We start from the raw sequence: 17152 nt of genomic DNA, 5'->3' as shown, positions 1-17152 counted from the left end.
TGTCCTGGGTCGCTGCTCATTTTCAGGGGACAGGAGGGTGGCCCTTTGGCTCCCCGGTGTGGCAGTGCCTGCCTGTGATGGCTCCATCCCTAAATAGAGCACGGAGCCCCTCTCCAGGTCCGACCTTGTCCGCAAGGCCCCGTTGAGCCCTGCCTTGCCAGGAGGTCTTCCCACGGGAGGGAGAGCCTGGCTCCGTGTGCACACACAGCAGGTGCCACGTGGGCACACAGACACGGCTAGACGGGGGCCTGCGGGACAAGCGGTAGTGCCGCCATGTGTGGTCACGGGAGACTCGACTTTATGCTGTAGGACATTGAAGGAACCATGTCTCTCAACCCTGGATGTTTGTGTCTGGGAGTCTGAAGACTTGGGCTGCGTCCCATGCTTTCTGTCTTGTCAAGAGATTATCATCAACTCCCCAGTCCTGTGGCGGATTTCCAAAGAGCATGGCTCATTTTATGCATCCTTGTGATGCATTTTTATTGCCTTGCAGAGCATTTCGTGAAAAAGTAGAATTACCTCACGTGTTCAGCTGGGGTGATGTCAGCCATTTCTCTGGTCTCTTGGGACTGGTTGGGAAGCTGTCCTGTGGTTTTCTCGGTCGGCCCCTTCCATGGTCCCAGATCATGGCTCTGAAGAGCAGCCTGTTCTGGCCAGAAATTGTTGCTTAAAGCAGGAGAGCAGCTTGCTTGCTGGCTCCCTAAATCTTCGCTGGACCCAGAAGACCCAGGGTTTCCCCCTTCGGAACCACAAGGAAACATTCCTGGTGGTCTGGGCTTCCCAGCCCAGCATCGGAAAGGGAGCCGAGGTCCCACAGCCCACGTTGCTCATGGGACCAAGGCCTGAAGTCCGTGTAGCGACTTCAGCGTGGTGGTGCTGGCCTCGGCACGGTGATCTTAGCATCCCACGGCTGGCTGGCCGTTCTTATTCACCCAGCTTTTCAACACTTGGGGTCAGATTCCCTTCCCAAAAGCTTGGAAGTTTTCTCTGGACCTCAGTCATTGATGGCAGTTGAGCTGGGCTTATCTTATCTTATGGGATCCAGGTCGGAGACAAAGGAATAAATACAAACAGTAGATGACTATTTCAAAGCATATGCAGAAATCCTGAAGTGTTTACATGGATCGTTAACCTTGTTTCTCCGGCTTTCCCTCCTGATATTTACTGACTGTCCACCATGTGCTGGACACTAGTCTGTGCACGTAGATTTCCATGTGCACACACAGCCCACACCTCTGTGCCCTCACACCATGATGCCTGTCCTTTGGAGCACGGGGATTGTTATGGGAAAAAAGATGTGAATTTCAATAAACACGAAAGAAGAAGTTATCATGGTCCTCTGAGCAGTATAGAGAGTGGTAGGGGGTTGAGAAGAGCAAGCTTCCGCCCTTCGGGTCAAGGAGATCTCAGAAAAAGTGGACATTTGAGTTGGGCATTGGGTGACAGTGGGACACATGCAGGTGGAGCTTAACTAGGAAGGAGCGTGAGCCTGGAGGCAGGAGGGCGGTGGGAGTGGGCAGGAGGGTCCGGTTGGAGATTCGGCATAGCAGAGTGGGGAACAGGAGCGGAAGCTGGAGATGGGGGTTGGGTAGGACTCAGGGTGGCCTTGAATGTCGTGTTTGTGGGTCTGCACTCGGTTCTCGTGCTGGAATGGAATGCCACAGTGTCCGCTTCCACTTTGGATATTACATAACCTCCCTGGTTCTCAGGCTTCCCCAAAGAAGGTCTTGCTGTCCAGATCAACTAGTTGTGTCAGTATAGCCGAGTGACCTGTCTGTAGGACAGCAGATGGCCAGAATGTTCTTGGCTCTCTGTGCACATTCGTTCCCTTCCTGTCCCCTTAAAAACAAGTAAGTGGAGAACACAGTGTTTGACATTTCTTGGTGCCTTGTCTGTTTGCTCTGGTGCAGAGAGAATAGGATTCTGGAAGTTTAAATCAACCCGTACCCGTCCCGTGGCTCGACCAAGAGACTTGTCCTTTGAAGGAATATTAAGTTTGCTTAGAATAAAACAGATCAGAAAATCCAGTAAGTTTCTGTAATGTAGGTGTCTTGTTTCTCCGTGGAGATGTGGTGAACCTTTACTAACATGTTATTTCGAACATTAGCCAGAGGCCTCAGGAGTACCCTGTTTAAAAAAGCAGAGCTTACACACATGGCCACATGGCCCTCCTGGGCTAAGTCAGTGACCTTTGTAAACTTGCAGTCCAAGAATATGACAAAATAGATTAGTCTCCGCGTTAGGGGCTCCCCTACCAAAGGACCTTGTGCCATAGAAACCAGGCGCATCCGTGGGCAAAGCAAGGTCTTCATGAAGGCTTTCTCGAGCTAGAGGTGTGAACACCAGCAGCTGTCAGGCAAAAAAGGCCAATCGACCCATTTTTCCTGTGTGAACCAGCAGTTCTGAGGGTGGTGTGATTGGACTTGACGGTTTGCAAAGGTCTTTGCTTGTGTCCTCCCTGGATTTTAACCGTTCATAGGGGTGGTTTTGTCATGGCGCAGCTGGTGGGAACCCCTGTCCATTCCCAGGAAGGCCCATTCGGGCCTCAGCAGCGGGACACTGACATGGTGACAGCCACACTCTCGCAGACGGGCTGTGCAACCCTGGCTGCCGAGCCCCCAGAATTCCCTTGCCGCCGTTCTGGCTGTGCACCGTGGAGCCCTCCTCACTTCTTTTCGGCAACTCATGGGATCGGAATAGAATCTGGGGCTCTCGGGAGATCTCTCAGTGCATCCTAGCGTCGGTGGTCGGATGGCTTTGAGATTCTGTGAGTGGAGACGGATGTACCACCTTGTTACAAGTACTCGATCTGTGTAGACAGTTGAACATGACAGTTCTTGTCTCGGGAAGTTTGCTCTGTGTAACAGGCTTTAAAATTTGCCCCTGGGGCAAGTTCAGTCTTCCAAGCTTGCTGGGGAGGAGGGGGTGGGGGCCTGTCCATGACTAAGTCTTCGTGGTTCTTCTGTTTGAGTCAAGGTCATCCTGACCCCTGGCCCAGCATAAGGTGCCAGGGACCTTTGCCCTGTGGAATTTTCTGGTTGGTGGTACAGAACGTGAACAGTTAGAGTGTCCGTGTGGTCTATGTTATTTGAAGAGGATGTCGAAGGTAAGTTGGAGACATTCATGGTTTGTTTCCTCCCCCAGGTTTCTCTGGGAATTGTGTTGGCTGTGGAAAGAAAGGCTTCTGTTACTTCACAGAATTCTCTAATCACATAAATCTTAAGTTGACCACTCAGCCCAAGAAGCAGAAACACTTGAAGTATTACCTGGTCCGCAATGCCCAAGGGGCTCTCACCAAAGGACCTCTCATTTGCTGGAAAGGCTCAGGTGAGCATTTGGGTTTCAAGCGGGATTGGGTGGGTGAACGGGGGGGTCCTCCACGAGGGCCCAGGTGCCAGGCAGCAGGACTTTGAGGAAAGACTGCCCTACGGGCATGATCGCAGGCAAGAGTTCAGCCCCATTGAAATCACAATGCCGCTGTGCATTATGGGTGTGTCTGGTACCTGCCTAATTATGCAGGACATTTAAAAGCTGATAGAGAGCCACACCGTGCTGTGCCTTCTCGTGGCAGGTGTTTGGGGCAGAGGTTCTCAACCAGGGGTGATTTTGTCCCCCATGGGACATTCGGCAACGCTTGGTGACCTTTATGATGCTCATGACTGGGGAGCTGCTCCTGTCATCTAGCAGGTGCCGGCCAGGGACATCCTGCGGCACACAGGACAGCCCCCCACAAAGAACTATGCAGTCTGAAACACCAGTGGTGCCAGGGTTGAGAACCCCTGATTTAGAGGAATAATGGCTTGAATAATGCCCCTCCTCTCTCTGCCCCGAGCTCTGCGAACAGAATAGAAAGGCCAGCCTCACAGTCCTGTCCTTGAAGAAGTTTCTGGGCTTCTCTCCTCTCTCCTGTCTCCCCATCTCACCCTTGGCTAAGGCAACTACGGAGGGAAGGGGGGGAATGGATTTTCAGAGGCCCAGCTGTAGGTGGTCCCTGAGATGCCCTCCTCAACCCTTCGTGGAGGGATGTCTCCCAGGAGGGGTCTCAGCGAGAACCTCCCTTCTGGTCACCTGGCCTCCCCCAGCCAGCTGCTGTGAAGAGAAGGAAGGGCTTCGGGAGGGGCTGGCTCTGGGCATTCCTCCCCTCCCCTGTCCTTTTCTTACATCACTCGATAAATATTTCTTGAGCTCCTGCTATGTGCCTGTCATTTTCTAGGTCCTGGGAGGCAGTGGTGCTTCCACTGTGGGACCAGATAAGAGCCTTTGATCACTTGCTGTGACCAAGCACCTCACCATTAGATGTGCCACTGGGGTCCATCTTTCCGACCGAGGGTGACTTTCAGGATGGAGGGCGGAGGGCAGATGTTGGCTGTTCCTCTCCCTCTGAGTAATATAGTCTTTCCTTGGACTTGAAGGGCTGCGATGGGGTGACTCATTTGTGTCATCTGTTTTTCTCAAATGCTCATGTTGCCTCCCACCCCTGATGATCAGAGCTGTCCCCCAGACGGATTCCCCCGCCCTTGGCACGGAGCACCCTCGCCTACCCCCAGCTACCCTGAAGCAAAGCCAGGAAGCTGTTGCACCATTTTAGTTCTCTAGGTATCTAGCACTCTTGTGCGACAAACGCTGGTCTAGGAAAACATTTCAGACCCAGTGGGGAATTGGTTTTCACGCATGCGTCTTGCCTCCTTAGAGTTCAGAAGCCGGCAGACCTCGGCCAGTACGTGCTCTGGTTCCCTCTTCCCGCCCGTGGAGAGCTCCGGGCCTCTGGCTGCCTTCTCCAGCGAGCCCGTCCCTGGCACGACGCTGAGCCTCCCGACAGGAGCCCAGCAGGCAGGTGAGCGGCATCCAAACGCCGGAAGTGCTGTACCCACGGGCCTGGCGTGTCCCCGGCGTGGCGGCCACACATTCTTCAAGATAAATAAGAGGCGTGCTTTGTACGTCCTCTTTTGTACAGTGCCTTTGTGTTTCATCTGGAATTTGTAGTAGTTTCCGGCACAGCATGCTATGTTTTTGATTTGGAAAGATGTCCTGCATTCCTGTTGGCTACAGAAGGTGATCCCGTTATGGGCGGTGTGGTGCGTGGGGTCCCTCTGCACAACCCGTTTGCAGCTTAGAGCTCGCTCGGTAACGGCACCAAGTCAGTGCTGGACCGGAGTTCCCGGAAGGGGCAGGTGACACTGGCTAGCACACTTCCGTCGTGCACAGTATGCCGCGACGCTGCGTGTGTACCTCCTTGAGTCCTAACAGCGCCCTGCAAGCTGGCTTGAGTTCCCCCAGGGTACCGCCTTGGAAGTCGAGGCTCGGCTGCTGGCCTAGGATCTCATGGGCCATAGGAGGTGAAGTCCAGATTTGACAGCAGGCATTTCTGGTTCACGTGCTTGGCATTTTGCCATCTGAACAGACCTCATAAGCGTGATCGCTGTGACCACAGCAGCCTCCTTGAGGACTCGGGGTGGTGGTGGCTGTTTTCATTGCTCTGGCCGAGACGGTCTGTAGAGGGGCCTTGAGACGGGGGCTGGTGCCCTTGCTCCCACCTGGCTTATCACATCGGTAATGAAGAGGCTGTGCCTGGGCTTGGGAACTGAGCCCTCCCGCCATGCCTCCCTCTCTGCGTGGTGTCTGCTGCTGTCCTCACGGTGCCCAGGCCACCCGGGACCTCTGCTACCAGGGCAACTGGGGAGCCCACTGTTTTTAGCATTGGAATACCTGGGCGTAAGTCCCAGTGCTGATACCGTCTGGCTGGGCAGTTTGGGGCAGCACATTTCAAATTCTTTGAATCTTTCCTCATCTGTAAAGTTGGAGAAAATCTTTTTTTTTATTTTTTATTTTTTAAATGCAGCGAGTATGCTGAGATCAAGTTGGGTGCTCAACCATCTGAGCCACCCAGGCCCCCGGGGGGGAAAATCTTTTCTAATTTGCAGGGTGATTGTAAGGATTAAGAATGATACTAATAGTGAATTCTTAGTGTTTGCTATCTGCCAGGCACTGGTTTGCACACTTTGCTTCTGTGAGATCATGTCTTCCTCGCAGTGGCTCGGTTATTGTCCCCATTTGTAGATGAGAAGGTTGAAGCATAGGGAGGTCGAGTGAATTAAGTGTGGTTACTCAGCAAGGGGGCGGCAGAGCCAGGATTCAGATCCAGGGCGGCTGGCTTCAGAACTATGCTCTGAACCCCCTCCTCATGCCACCTCACCCACAGGAAATGTTTTGTGCTAAGCCCGGCTCTGGAGTGCCTTCCAGACCATTCCAGACCAGACTCCTTCCTTCTCTGACCATTCTTCCCCCAGCATTATCCTCAGGCCCGGGGAGCCCCAGGCCCCATGAGCAGCTCAGACCTGGGCGACTGCAAGCCTGACAGCTTTCCTGAGCGTGTTGGGTACAAGCCTGAGCCGTGAGTGGGAGGGGGAGGGAGGTGGAAGGGCCTTGAGTGCTCCCCTGGGATTCGGGGCCCCACTGGCTCCTCAGGTCTCCCTGGTCCTTCTTTCCCCAGGCCGTGCTCACTGGATCAGGAGCGTGTGTGCGCGTGTGTGTTCTCAGTGGGCAGAATCACTTGTCGGCAAAAAGCTTGTTAATAAAAATGGAAGAAAAGTAATTTCCCGCTAGCTGGGCTCACGGAGTGTCCTCTAAACTGACTGTGTGCCCCCCCTTCTCTCTCTCTGTTGCCAGGACCAGCCTCTGAGCACCCCTCGCTAACGGCAGCTGTGGGTCCAGCCGTTCTCAATGGCAAAGATTCCCCGAAGCACCAACAGCTGGTGAAGAACGACCCGTCGGCCGTGCCGCGGCCCTCGGCGCTAGGTAGCATTGCCTGTCCTGGGGGGTCGTGCTTTTCTCCGGGCCAGGCTGCTGTGGGGGTTGCGGGAGCCACTGTGCTGGGGCCACTGAGCCTCCTGGAGTTTGTGTGGCATGGGGGTGGGGAGTCTGGACCGACCAGCAGGTGCCTCCCAAGTCTGTGGGGCCGTGCCCAGTCTCCCGGGGGCTGGGCATCAGGAGGGCTGTAGAGTTCTTGAGAAATAGGGTCCAGCATGGTGTCATGGGAAGAACGTGGGCTCCCAAATCAGAAAAATGTGAATTCGAAACTCAACTGTGGCTCTTATTAGTTGGGGGATCTTGGACAAGCCTTCTGACTAAATTGTTGCCTCATCTAGAGATAAGAGTTCTGCTGCCAGGGCAGCCGAGAGGGTCAGATGAGGGGCTGCATGGAGATTCAGGGCACTTCCAACAACTCACTAGTGGACACCGTTATGCCACCACCATCGTCATCGTCCCTGAGCTGGTCTTCTCAAGGAGCAGCTAGAGCTTGTGTCCCAAAGGGGAAAACATCTGTAGACCTTCTGTCCTTAGTGTCGAGGCCCAGCCCCTCATTGATAGTTTAATGTAGTTATCAGGGGCGCTGGCATCTTCGTGTCTATGGAAGCGTCTCTGTTGGCACTCGAGGACAGAGGTAAGGGCAGGAGAAGCTGTGGTCTGACACGAACAGCCATAATCGTAGCTGCCTGTCCCGCATTGCTGGGGGGGGGGGTGTTGGTCGAAGGAGCCCACCTGCTTGAGAGCTCTTTGTAAACAAAGTACCTTGTATTTTAACTTTTTATTCACTTTATTCATTTTTGATCAGTCTAAGGAAGAGGTGAGAATAGCCTTATTACCTTTAAGAGAGTCCAGAGCAATAACGCTCAGACCATAGCACACTTAGGCGTAGCCAGCGTGCCTGGGGATAATGGCATTTTTCTCACTCTCGTTTCCAGAGATCCGGTTCTGTAGGACAAGGCAGGGTCCAGGAGCGGGCAGTTTTAACAAGCCTCTGCTGCTTCTGTCCAGCTCCTTCCTTCTCTGACCAAATTTACAGAACCATTTCTCTAAACTACGGTTTTCAACCCCGGTTGTGAGTTAGAGTCACCAGGGAGCTTGGGGCCCCCACGTTGCCTGGGTTCCCCCAGATGCTGGGTTTTGGTTTACTTGGGATAGGCTTACGTCCTGGCACAGAATTTTAAAGGTTTCCCAGGTGAGTTTAACGTGCAGTCATAGTTGAATGTATAGCTCTAAACACGGGAAATTTTGTGTTGGATTGCTCAAAAAAATATGGTAACCAATTCTTGATATTTTGAATAACCCAGGAACATAGCGTGAGTCACGCACACGCTGTTATCTAGAGTGGGCAGAGATGACTCAATAACAGCAGCGAGTACCAGCTTCTGTTCCCCTTGATTTTTTGTTCTGAAGCTAGTGGTCAGTGACGGCTGGGGTGGGAGTGGAGCAGAAGGTGGAGCGGTACTGCCCCCCAGTGGTGAAGCTCTGGTGGTGGATGGCGCGGCTGGTCTGCAGAAATGTACCCTCACTCCCTGGAATGATTAGACGAGGAGGGGGAGAGGGAGTGATCTCCGGGGCTCCCAGTCAGTGGGCCCAGACTCTGTGCTTTACGTGCATGCTCTTTAGTCTTTATGAAACCACCTTTCACGGCAGGGTTTCTGATCCCATTTTAAAGAATAGGGTGCCGAGGCTCAGAGAAAGACTCAGTACGTGGGTGGTTTGGAATGAAATGTTTACTCAGAGGGACAGAATGTTTCCTCGTGCCCAGATGCTTCCCTAAACAGCTAAGAGCCATTGCAAAGCTCTGATGTTTAAAATAACAAGTGTTGTCCAAATCAGGGGAATGTTGTGAAGCTTGTCCTTAGCGACAGTCTAATCCATACTCTGAATGTTGTCTAGGTATCTTATCAAACTCCGGGCCTCCCAAAAAACGCCACAAAGGGTGGTCTCCAGAATCTCCATCAGCTACAGATGGAGGCTACTCCCAGGGTGCTGGGGACAGAGCTAAGTATGGTAAGCGTCAGCAGCCTTGCCAAATATCTGAGACTCGGGGGCTGGTGGTAGTGCCGCTGGTGGGGCACACGTGTGTGTATGAGTGTGCGTGCATGCACACGCATACGTGTGAATTGGTGAGGATGTTCTAGGGGGCAGACTTGGGTATGACCGAAGGGTCTCTCACGTGTTGGAGCTGCACAGCAGAGCTCAGGGTCCTTGTACAGTGGGGAGCTAGCTCCTTGACTCTAAAGAAATTGAAAAGGGGCTTGCCTGTCACGAGGCAGAGAGATTGAGGAGGAGACTGTGTTGTTTGGTGGGGAAGGTTGGACTGAGCGACCTGAAAGATGCTTGACCTCAGGAATCCGTGATTCCAAGACTTGGATGTTTTCCCAAGTGGGGGTAAGCGCCAGGCTATAGCAGGTGTGTAGGCCGGCCTGACGTCACGTCGCTCAGAGTAGGCGGTCCTGTTCCACGCGTCTTCCTAACACTCTTTACATGCTTCTAGAGAGTGCGGGCATGTCCTGCGTGCCCCAGGTTGGCTTGGTGGGACCAGCTTCAGTCACCTTTCCTGTCGTGGCCTCGGGAGAACCAGTGTCTGTTCCTGACAACTTGCTGAAAATATGCAAGGCCAAGCTGGTGATATTTAAAGGCAAGTGCAGCAGTGGGACAAATGGTGGAGGTCGGGGGGCCTGAAGCAGTCCACAGGGAACAGGCAACAGGCTGATGACAGGAGTGTCCTCCTGAGAAAGCTCTAAGACCCCGTCCAGAGCAATGAAAGAGCAAAGCAGACTAGTCACTAGTGTCGCCCCTGATCAGATGCTGAGAGCTGGTCACGGTTTCCCACAACGAGCCCCGGGTGAAATGAGTTGGTTCCAAGATGCCCATCTGTTTGTTCATTCACGCGTTCATTCATTCAACCTTGCTGAGCTGCTGCCCCGGGAACATGCCCAGTACGAAGCACCAGGGATCGGAGACAGATCCATCAGCCCCTTGCTTCAAGGACCCCTGGTCTGGCGGGTGGTCCTATTGTCACCCTGCGCCACTGGTGTATTTTGACTATGAAATCTGACTTTGGGCCGAGATGGCCACGGTCACCACGTGGAGACATAAAACTAGATTTGATCTCTGTATCGTGACAGTAGGCTAACGTGTGCTACGTGGGGTTACATATTTGGCTCAACTACAGAAGTCCCTTTCTAGTGAAGCATGGGCGGGACTTGTGTGATGATGGTTTTCGGTGGTCCCACGTGCTGGCCTATGATAATGCGCACACACGTAGGAACACACATGCGCATTCGGATTCTTCTTAATTAAGTTAATACTGTATTTGGTATCGAGTTTTTAGGATTAGAGGAGAGAGGGTGGTAGGAGAGTGGGAGAGAGATCTTACTGGCGGTTAAGAACTAAGAGAAGCACTCCTCTTTCCTAAAAAACCAAAAGTGGACAGGGTATTTAGGAAGAAGGGTGCAAATCTGGGTTTTGAACTGGGCAGGAGGCAGGGCCAGTATTCCGTTGGGCCCTATTGGCTGATTAAGGCGGGGTCAGCATGCAGCAGCATTACCCGTGTTCTGTGCATGGCCATCACGTGTCCATGGTAGGTGCTGAGAGCACAGTGATGAGAAAACAGAGCACGGTGACACCGGCAGGACCCTCACCTGCACCTCCCCTGAGCCAGGAGCCCCAGGAGAGTCGGGGTGAGGGCCCAGCAGACCTTAGACAGAGCCCATCCTCCTCGTTCCTCGAGTTCACGGCACTTCCCGGCGCGGCTGCTCTGTTCGAGCCGTGTGCTCTTCGTACATGCTTGCTTCCCTGGCTCTCCCTGCCCGCCCCCACCCACCGCATGCCCAAACCACCCCCGTGGCTTCTCGGTGAGGCTTCCTTAGTTTCTTTCTCACCTGGGCCCCCACGCAGCTTGAATCACGGTAATAAGCAGCTGCACCCCGGTTGTGGTCCCTGATCCAGCAGCAGAACCAGCCTCCAGGACCTGTCAGAGGCATGAGTTCCCAGGCACATCCCAGCAATCAGGCCCCACTCCTGAATCTGAAGCTGTGCGGTAGGGCCCAGCAGTCTGTGCCTTAGGCTGCCTTTCAGGGGACCCTCGTGCACCCGCAGGTTTGAGCAACAATTCCTTGACGGTGTGAACTGTCTCAGTCATCAGATTCTCCCTGGAGCCAAGCACGGTGCCCACATGTAGCATACAGCAGGCGTTCAGTAAGTGTGTATTTCATGTGTAAGTGTAGAGCGCCTGAGAACAGGACCCCACACACGAATTTAGCACATCCGATCACCTCAGCAGCCCCATGGGGACTACATGTGTTTACCCCATTGTACAGATGTGGAGACTGAGGCTTAGCGATGTCAAGCTTCCTGCCCAGGGCCCCCCAGCTGGTGCACGGCTCGGAGGAGAGTCCAACCCAGCCGGGCTCTTCTGCCCCTGGGGGTTGTCGTCAGAATGAATCTATGACATGCACTAGAGCGTTGGTCAAGTTCTCTCAGGGCCTGGAGCCTCTGGTCTGTACGGTGATTTACTTTCCTAACCCAGCTTGCTTGAGAGCCCTGGGAGGATGTGAATCCACGTGGAGGCGTCGGGGTGCTGCTGGCGGGCCAGCAGGCGGTCGGCAGAGAGCCAGAAGGGGCTGCTTCCACGAGGCGTTGTCTGGTCGGTGCAGAGGAGCGGCCCAAGGTGTCGCTTCTGCTGTGGGCGCTTCCCTCTGGGCCGCAGCTCGTGCACGTGTGACACAAGGCACTGAACACGTGCTGCAGCCCTGGTCCGTTATCAGAGCTGCTGCGCCAGCCCGGCAAGGGCAGGAAGTCCGAGGTCACCCCAAAAAGGGGCACGAGAGTTACCCCAGCGGCATTGCCCCCTCGTATTTGGAGATCCCGCACGTGGGGGGGCCACACGCTGTGCCCAGTGCCGGCTGCCAAGCGGGGGAGTTTCTTCTCCCGCAGGCCACGGGAACTTCCCTTACCTCTGTGGGAACCTGAGCGACGTCGTCGTGAGCCCCCTCCTGTACACGTGCTACCAGAACTCCCAGTCCATCTCTCGGGCATACGAGCAATATGGGGCCTCCACCATACAGCCCATCTCCGAGGAGATGCAGCTTCTGCTCACCGTCTACTATCTCGTCCAGCTCGGTGAGTCTCCCTCCCGTCGCGTGGGAGGAAAAGTGGGGAAATGCAGAAGTCCTGATCACGGCCTGCACTTGGAGCCCTTGTGAAGCCACGGGGCCGGGGGCGATGGAAGCCCCGGGTCGTGCTGATGCTGCAGTCAGGTCACCGCCCTGAGAGCCTGGGCCGGGCCTGAAGTGGGTCAGAACCCACGGAGGTGATCCAAAAACCATGCACTTGCCCTTCCAGATGCACAGAGGGATCGAGGACTAAAACAGAGACTCTGCCCTCGGGAGAGTATATTCTGGTGGGAGAGGAGCCGTGAGCAGGTGGCGTGTGTGAGCGGGGAGAGGGAGCCGTATGTGGGGGGTTGATTCAGCGTCACGGAGAAAGGCCTCTGCGAGGAGACGATGTTGGAGGGAACCTGAGTGGGACAGCCCTGTGAGGAGGTGGGGGAGGGAAGGGGGAGGCCGGTGAGGGCTGGCCAGGCCTGTGGCTGCCGCACAGTGGGGGATGGGGTGCCGGCAGAGGGGCAGGGCCTCAGGGTACAGTCGAGGGTTTGCACTTTAGACACGCTGACGGACAACTTGTACTCATCAGCTCCGGCTGCCGCAGCAGAGTGCCTCAGCCTGGGGGCTTAAGCAGCAGACTTTTACGTTTCAGGGTTCCGGGAGCCCGCCATTCAGGTGCCAAATGGTCGGGTTCTGGGGAGGCTTCCCTTTCTGGCTTGCAGACAGCACCTCCTCTGTGTGCTCATGGGGCCTTTCCTGGGCGCATGCGTGTGGGGAGAGGGACAGAGAGCTCCGGTGTCTCTCTCCATACCACCACTGGTCCCACTGGACCAGGGCCTCACCCTATGACCTCACTTAAGGTTAATACCTCTTTAAAGGCCTTATCGCCAAAGACAGTCACAATGAGGGTTACGGCATCCACATATGAATTTGGGGTGCACACAATTCAATCCACGGCACCTCTGAAATGGTTTTAGGCAAGGGGTGGATATGATCTGACCGTCGCTTCTAGAAACCACAGCAGCTGCTGTGTGGGGCTGGCTGGTGCAGGGCTGTGTTGTCCCCGTGAAAGTGGAAGGTAGCTTTGACCCCCCAAAGGGTTATGGAAGGGAGACGCTGGATTTATGCTGAAGGTGTAAGGGCGGTAGGTGGTCTTTCTGAGGGAGGGGAGGGAATGGGGCAGCCTGGGTTTTGACTAGAGCTCCCAGGTGGGTGGTGGAACCTGAGGATGAGTGTAAGTTCTGTCTTGGCTGTTTCAAGTTTGAGATGCCCATGAGGCCGCCAAGGGCTGATTCCAGGATTGGCCGGACAGGACTTGAGTCCTGGGGAGAAGGTGCAGCTACAGGTGTCAGTTTGGGGACATTGGCCCAGTGATGATCTGTACTGAAGCTGGGAGACTAGAAAAGAGCCCCTGGGAGAAAGGCGCCGATGTTTGAGCCCCGGGGCACCCCAGGAGTCGGGGATCTGAAGGAAGAGGTGGAGGGAGCAGCCAGGGAGGCACGGGGTTGGGCAGAACCCTGAGAATGTTGCCTGGAACGGTCGGGAATCTGGGAAAACATGGTGTGCATCTTTTTCTTTCTCATGACCCACATCCCATGCACTGGTGAGCCCTGCTTCGTCCCAGACCCACCCTTGCCCACCCTCCCCATCATGCCTTCCTTGCCAGGTGCCGCTCTTGCCCCCATTCTGCACATCTGTTTCAACTGTGAGTCTAATCGTGTCTGTGCTCTGCTGGAGCCTGCCAAGGTTTCCTATCACACACTCCGCCCACACTGGTTCCAGGAGCCACGTGACTGGCCTGCGTCCCGCGGCGGCTTCCTTTGCTCCGGCCCTGCCGTCCCCCCAGGCATACCAGTCTCCCCTGCGCTGGCTGCTCCTTCCCCGAGAAACACTCATGCCCAGGACATTTGCACGACTACTGCTTCATGGCCTCTGAGTTTTGGTGCACATGTCATCTAGAGAGGCCTTCTCATCACCGCATCTAAGACCGCGCCCCCTCCGCAGGCCCCGTGGCTCTGTCTCCTCTTTACCTTACGTGGAGAGCAGCAGCACTCGCAGGAGTTACACGCCATGTGCGTTTGTTTATTTGGGTGCCCCTCCCCCGTTCGGTTGTAAGGGCTGTGAGATCAGGAATGTTGACTTCGTGCACGTCTGTATGTCCAGCGGCACCTGCAGTGTAAGGTTGGTGCTCAGCCAGCACGTGTGGAAGGAACAGGAAACATTGACGCAGAATCCAATGAAAGCACTTCAGGAGAGGGACTAGTCCCCTGAGTGAGTGAGGCCAGGAGCGGAGTGAGGGCTCATTACTGGGCGTTGGGTTTGAGTGCATGGAAGCGATCAGCACCCCTGACCATGAGTGTGTACGAGGAGTGTGCGGACAGAAGCCGTGTGCTGCAGGGGGTTGGAGAGAGGAGGTGAGGAAACAGGTGTGGTGAGGGTAGACAAATCTCCCGAGAGCTTTGCTTGATGACGGTAATTCCAGAAGGGGGTGTGGGCTCAGGGGCAAGATTTTAGAGATGGGAGGTCTAACAGCTAATCGAATCAAATCGTGGTCTAGCCGGGCGAGGGGGTGGTGTGATCGCCATCTTTGAGGTCCGGAACTGGTATCCTAAGGTAGCTAGATCCAGGTCCGAGCTGGTGCTGGGTGGAGCTGGGAGGGAGCACGACTTCTGAATTCAAGTGGGGTGCTCTTTCCTCCAGCTCACCCAGGTGTAGAATTTGGACAAACACACCAGAAAATGTCTGTTAGAAGTATTCAGTTTCACGAGGCATCAGAGAGGCACAAATGAACAAATCGAGTCATGTTTTCCGGTGAAATTAACACAAGCGATGGTATCCAGTGGAGCTAAGGGTGCAGTATAACCAGTGTCCTCACCTGCCCTTAACGTCATGGCGGCTTGGCACACTTGGACCATCTGGAAACAGTCCGATGATGTAGATTAGTTGACTCCAGAAGCCCAGTTTTGGGAATTTAGGAAATTAGGTTCTATCCATAAAGACGTGTGATTGTGGAGGTATTTAGAGTGGTGGTTATTTGGAAGCCATAAAAGGATCAACATTAGAGACACTGGTAAGTAGATGGCGGAGCCTCCCACGAAGGGAGCTGATGGGCCCAGCGACAGTGCTGGTTTCGCAGACCGCAGACAGCGTGACACCCGGCTCCGCATGGAGGTAGGGGAAACGGGACAAGCCCTGAGTCGGAGGCTTTAGTCCTTACAGCGATTTAGAACCTGTCACAGAAACCCGGACTGAGAAATGGGCAGGAGGAGCTGCGGTTAGGCTGGGGAGCGTGCGGCTGCTTGTGTGCGCCCCCCCTCAGGTGCTCGCATCCCAGCATCTGTAAGACGCCGGAGCGTGAATGATGCGGATTGTGTTACTGTTGAGCTCCCCGCACACATCTCCCCAGGACCATGCTCTGTGTTTGCGGGCGGCCCTGAAGCCTGTCCCGCCGTCTTGTCGTTGCCAGCAGCCGACCAGGTGCCCCTGATGGAGGACCTGGAGCAGATCTTCCTGCGCTCGTGGCGCGAGTCACACCTGACGGAGATCCGGCAGTACCAGCAGGCGCAGCCGCAGCCCTGCCCACCCGCGCCCAGCGCCGTCGCCCCGGTCACCTCGGCGCAGCTGCCCTGGCTGGCCGGCCTGGCCGCCACCTCCTGCAACGACAGCGTGCACATCATCGAGTGCACCTACTCCCTGGCCGAGGGCCTCTCGGAGATGTTCCGGCTGCTCATCGAGGGCAAGCTCGCCAAGACCAACTACGTGGTGATCGTCCGCGCCTGCCGCAGCCCCGCCATCGACTCCTGCGTCGCAGTCACCGGTGAGCCCTGTGCCTCTTCCCTTGCAGATCTGCGTGCTTTGCCTCTCGTGGCCGGGGTTTGTAGCCGCAGTTGGTTAGTGACTACAGTTGGTGCCCTCCTGGTGTGAGAGGCGCGTGCCCTGGCTAGCCTGTCGAGAGGAAGGTGAGCATTCCCATTTCCCCCTAGAGAGCCTGGGCACCTCTGGAGTGCGGATAGACGGGGTGGAAAACCTGGCTCCATGCACCTGGTGATGGGACTGGTCCCTTTTGACTCTGGCCCTCCGTTCCTTCAACTAGCTAGTGCAGAGCAAAAAAAACCAGCCATCTTATTGTATGATGCAGATTAATGAGTCAATTAACTAATAAACTATAAAAACACTTACTGAAGCCCTACTACGTGCAGACACTGTTCTAGGGGCTGGGGACACAGGCACGAAGACAACAAGGTCCTTGCTTTCCTGGAGTGGACACTCTGGTGGGGGAGGCAGACGTCAAACAGTGCAGAACATCTCGGGTGGAAGGGCCAGGGGATGGCGGATCCCATTTGGGAAGCAACTATTAGGAGGGGTCAGGAGGACCTATCTACAGAGGTGACGTTAGAGCAGGGGCCTGGGAGAAATGAGGAGGCAGGCGATGTTGCCGCTGGGGACAGCTGGAGGGCTCCCCAAGACCATGTGGCACCGTGCTGTGCCTAGCCTGTTGTAGGGAAGCAGAAGCCCAGGGCAGAGGATGGGACTAGGCCGTTGCCTGGGGCCCTGACAGCCTTCACAGAAGTTTGGATTTTCCCCTGCGCGGATTGAGAAACCATTGGAGGATTTGCCCAGAGAAGGGATGTGACCTGACTTGGGTTAGAAGAATCACCCATTTTGTGTACGTGAAGAGCAGATCTGGGGAGGAGGCTGCTGGATTCGTCCAGCGCCCAGTCCCTGGCGGCGGACGGGTCCTGGGTGTTTGTGCAGTGATGTCTGTAAGGCTTCTGGGTGGGGCTGGTGTGGGCTGTGGGAGGCAGCAAGGACTCAGGGAGCACCCTGAGGGCTTTGGCCTGTGTAGCTGGAATAACGCAGACACCATCTACCGAGATGGCAGGAACAGCGGAAATGTTTTTGTTTTTTTTTGAAAACTTTTAAATTGTTCTCGGGGAACAGGGGAGAGGCCCCAGATGGGTCAGATGCTGTTGTCTGAGCCAGAATCGGCTCCTCCCTCTGTCACCAGGGCGTCCCGGGTGACAGGGACATAGCCGTCCTTGTGGGGCGGTGGGATGAAGGCATTTCCTGGGTTGGGCTCCAGGGAGGATGAGCGAAGGAACAAATAGAGACAACTGGGTTGGGAAGTTTTGCCTTAAAAGGAATAGAGAAATGGGAGATCATGATGGAGGCAGAATGGGATCGGGTTTTTGTGGTCGTTCTGAGTCAGACAGTGCAAGCCCATGTTAGGTGGC

At 55.1% G+C, this 17152-nt stretch overlaps 1 protein-coding gene across 1 annotated transcript in view; it reads left to right on the top strand.

Annotated features, from left to right (window-relative positions):
• Nucleotides 1-17152, top strand: part of GREB1 (growth regulating estrogen receptor binding 1) — a 71447-nt gene that overhangs the window by 11453 nt on the left and 42842 nt on the right. The window contains exons 4-10 of the mRNA XM_040622789.1: nucleotides 3145-3327; nucleotides 4691-4834; nucleotides 6667-6795; nucleotides 8704-8817; nucleotides 9305-9448; nucleotides 11749-11934; nucleotides 15385-15735. Of these exons, the coding sequence (XP_040478723.1) occupies nucleotides 3145-3327; nucleotides 4691-4834; nucleotides 6667-6795; nucleotides 8704-8817; nucleotides 9305-9448; nucleotides 11749-11934; nucleotides 15385-15735 (1251 nt within the window). The remainder of the gene's footprint in view (nucleotides 1-3144; nucleotides 3328-4690; nucleotides 4835-6666; nucleotides 6796-8703; nucleotides 8818-9304; nucleotides 9449-11748; nucleotides 11935-15384; nucleotides 15736-17152) is intronic.

Source organism: Ursus maritimus, unplaced genomic scaffold, assembly GCF_017311325.1.
Source record: "Ursus maritimus isolate PB19 unplaced genomic scaffold, ASM1731132v1 scaffold_6, whole genome shotgun sequence".
Taxonomy (NCBI): domain Eukaryota; kingdom Metazoa; phylum Chordata; class Mammalia; order Carnivora; family Ursidae; genus Ursus; species Ursus maritimus.
This window is presented reverse-complemented; position numbering and strand designations above follow the sequence as displayed.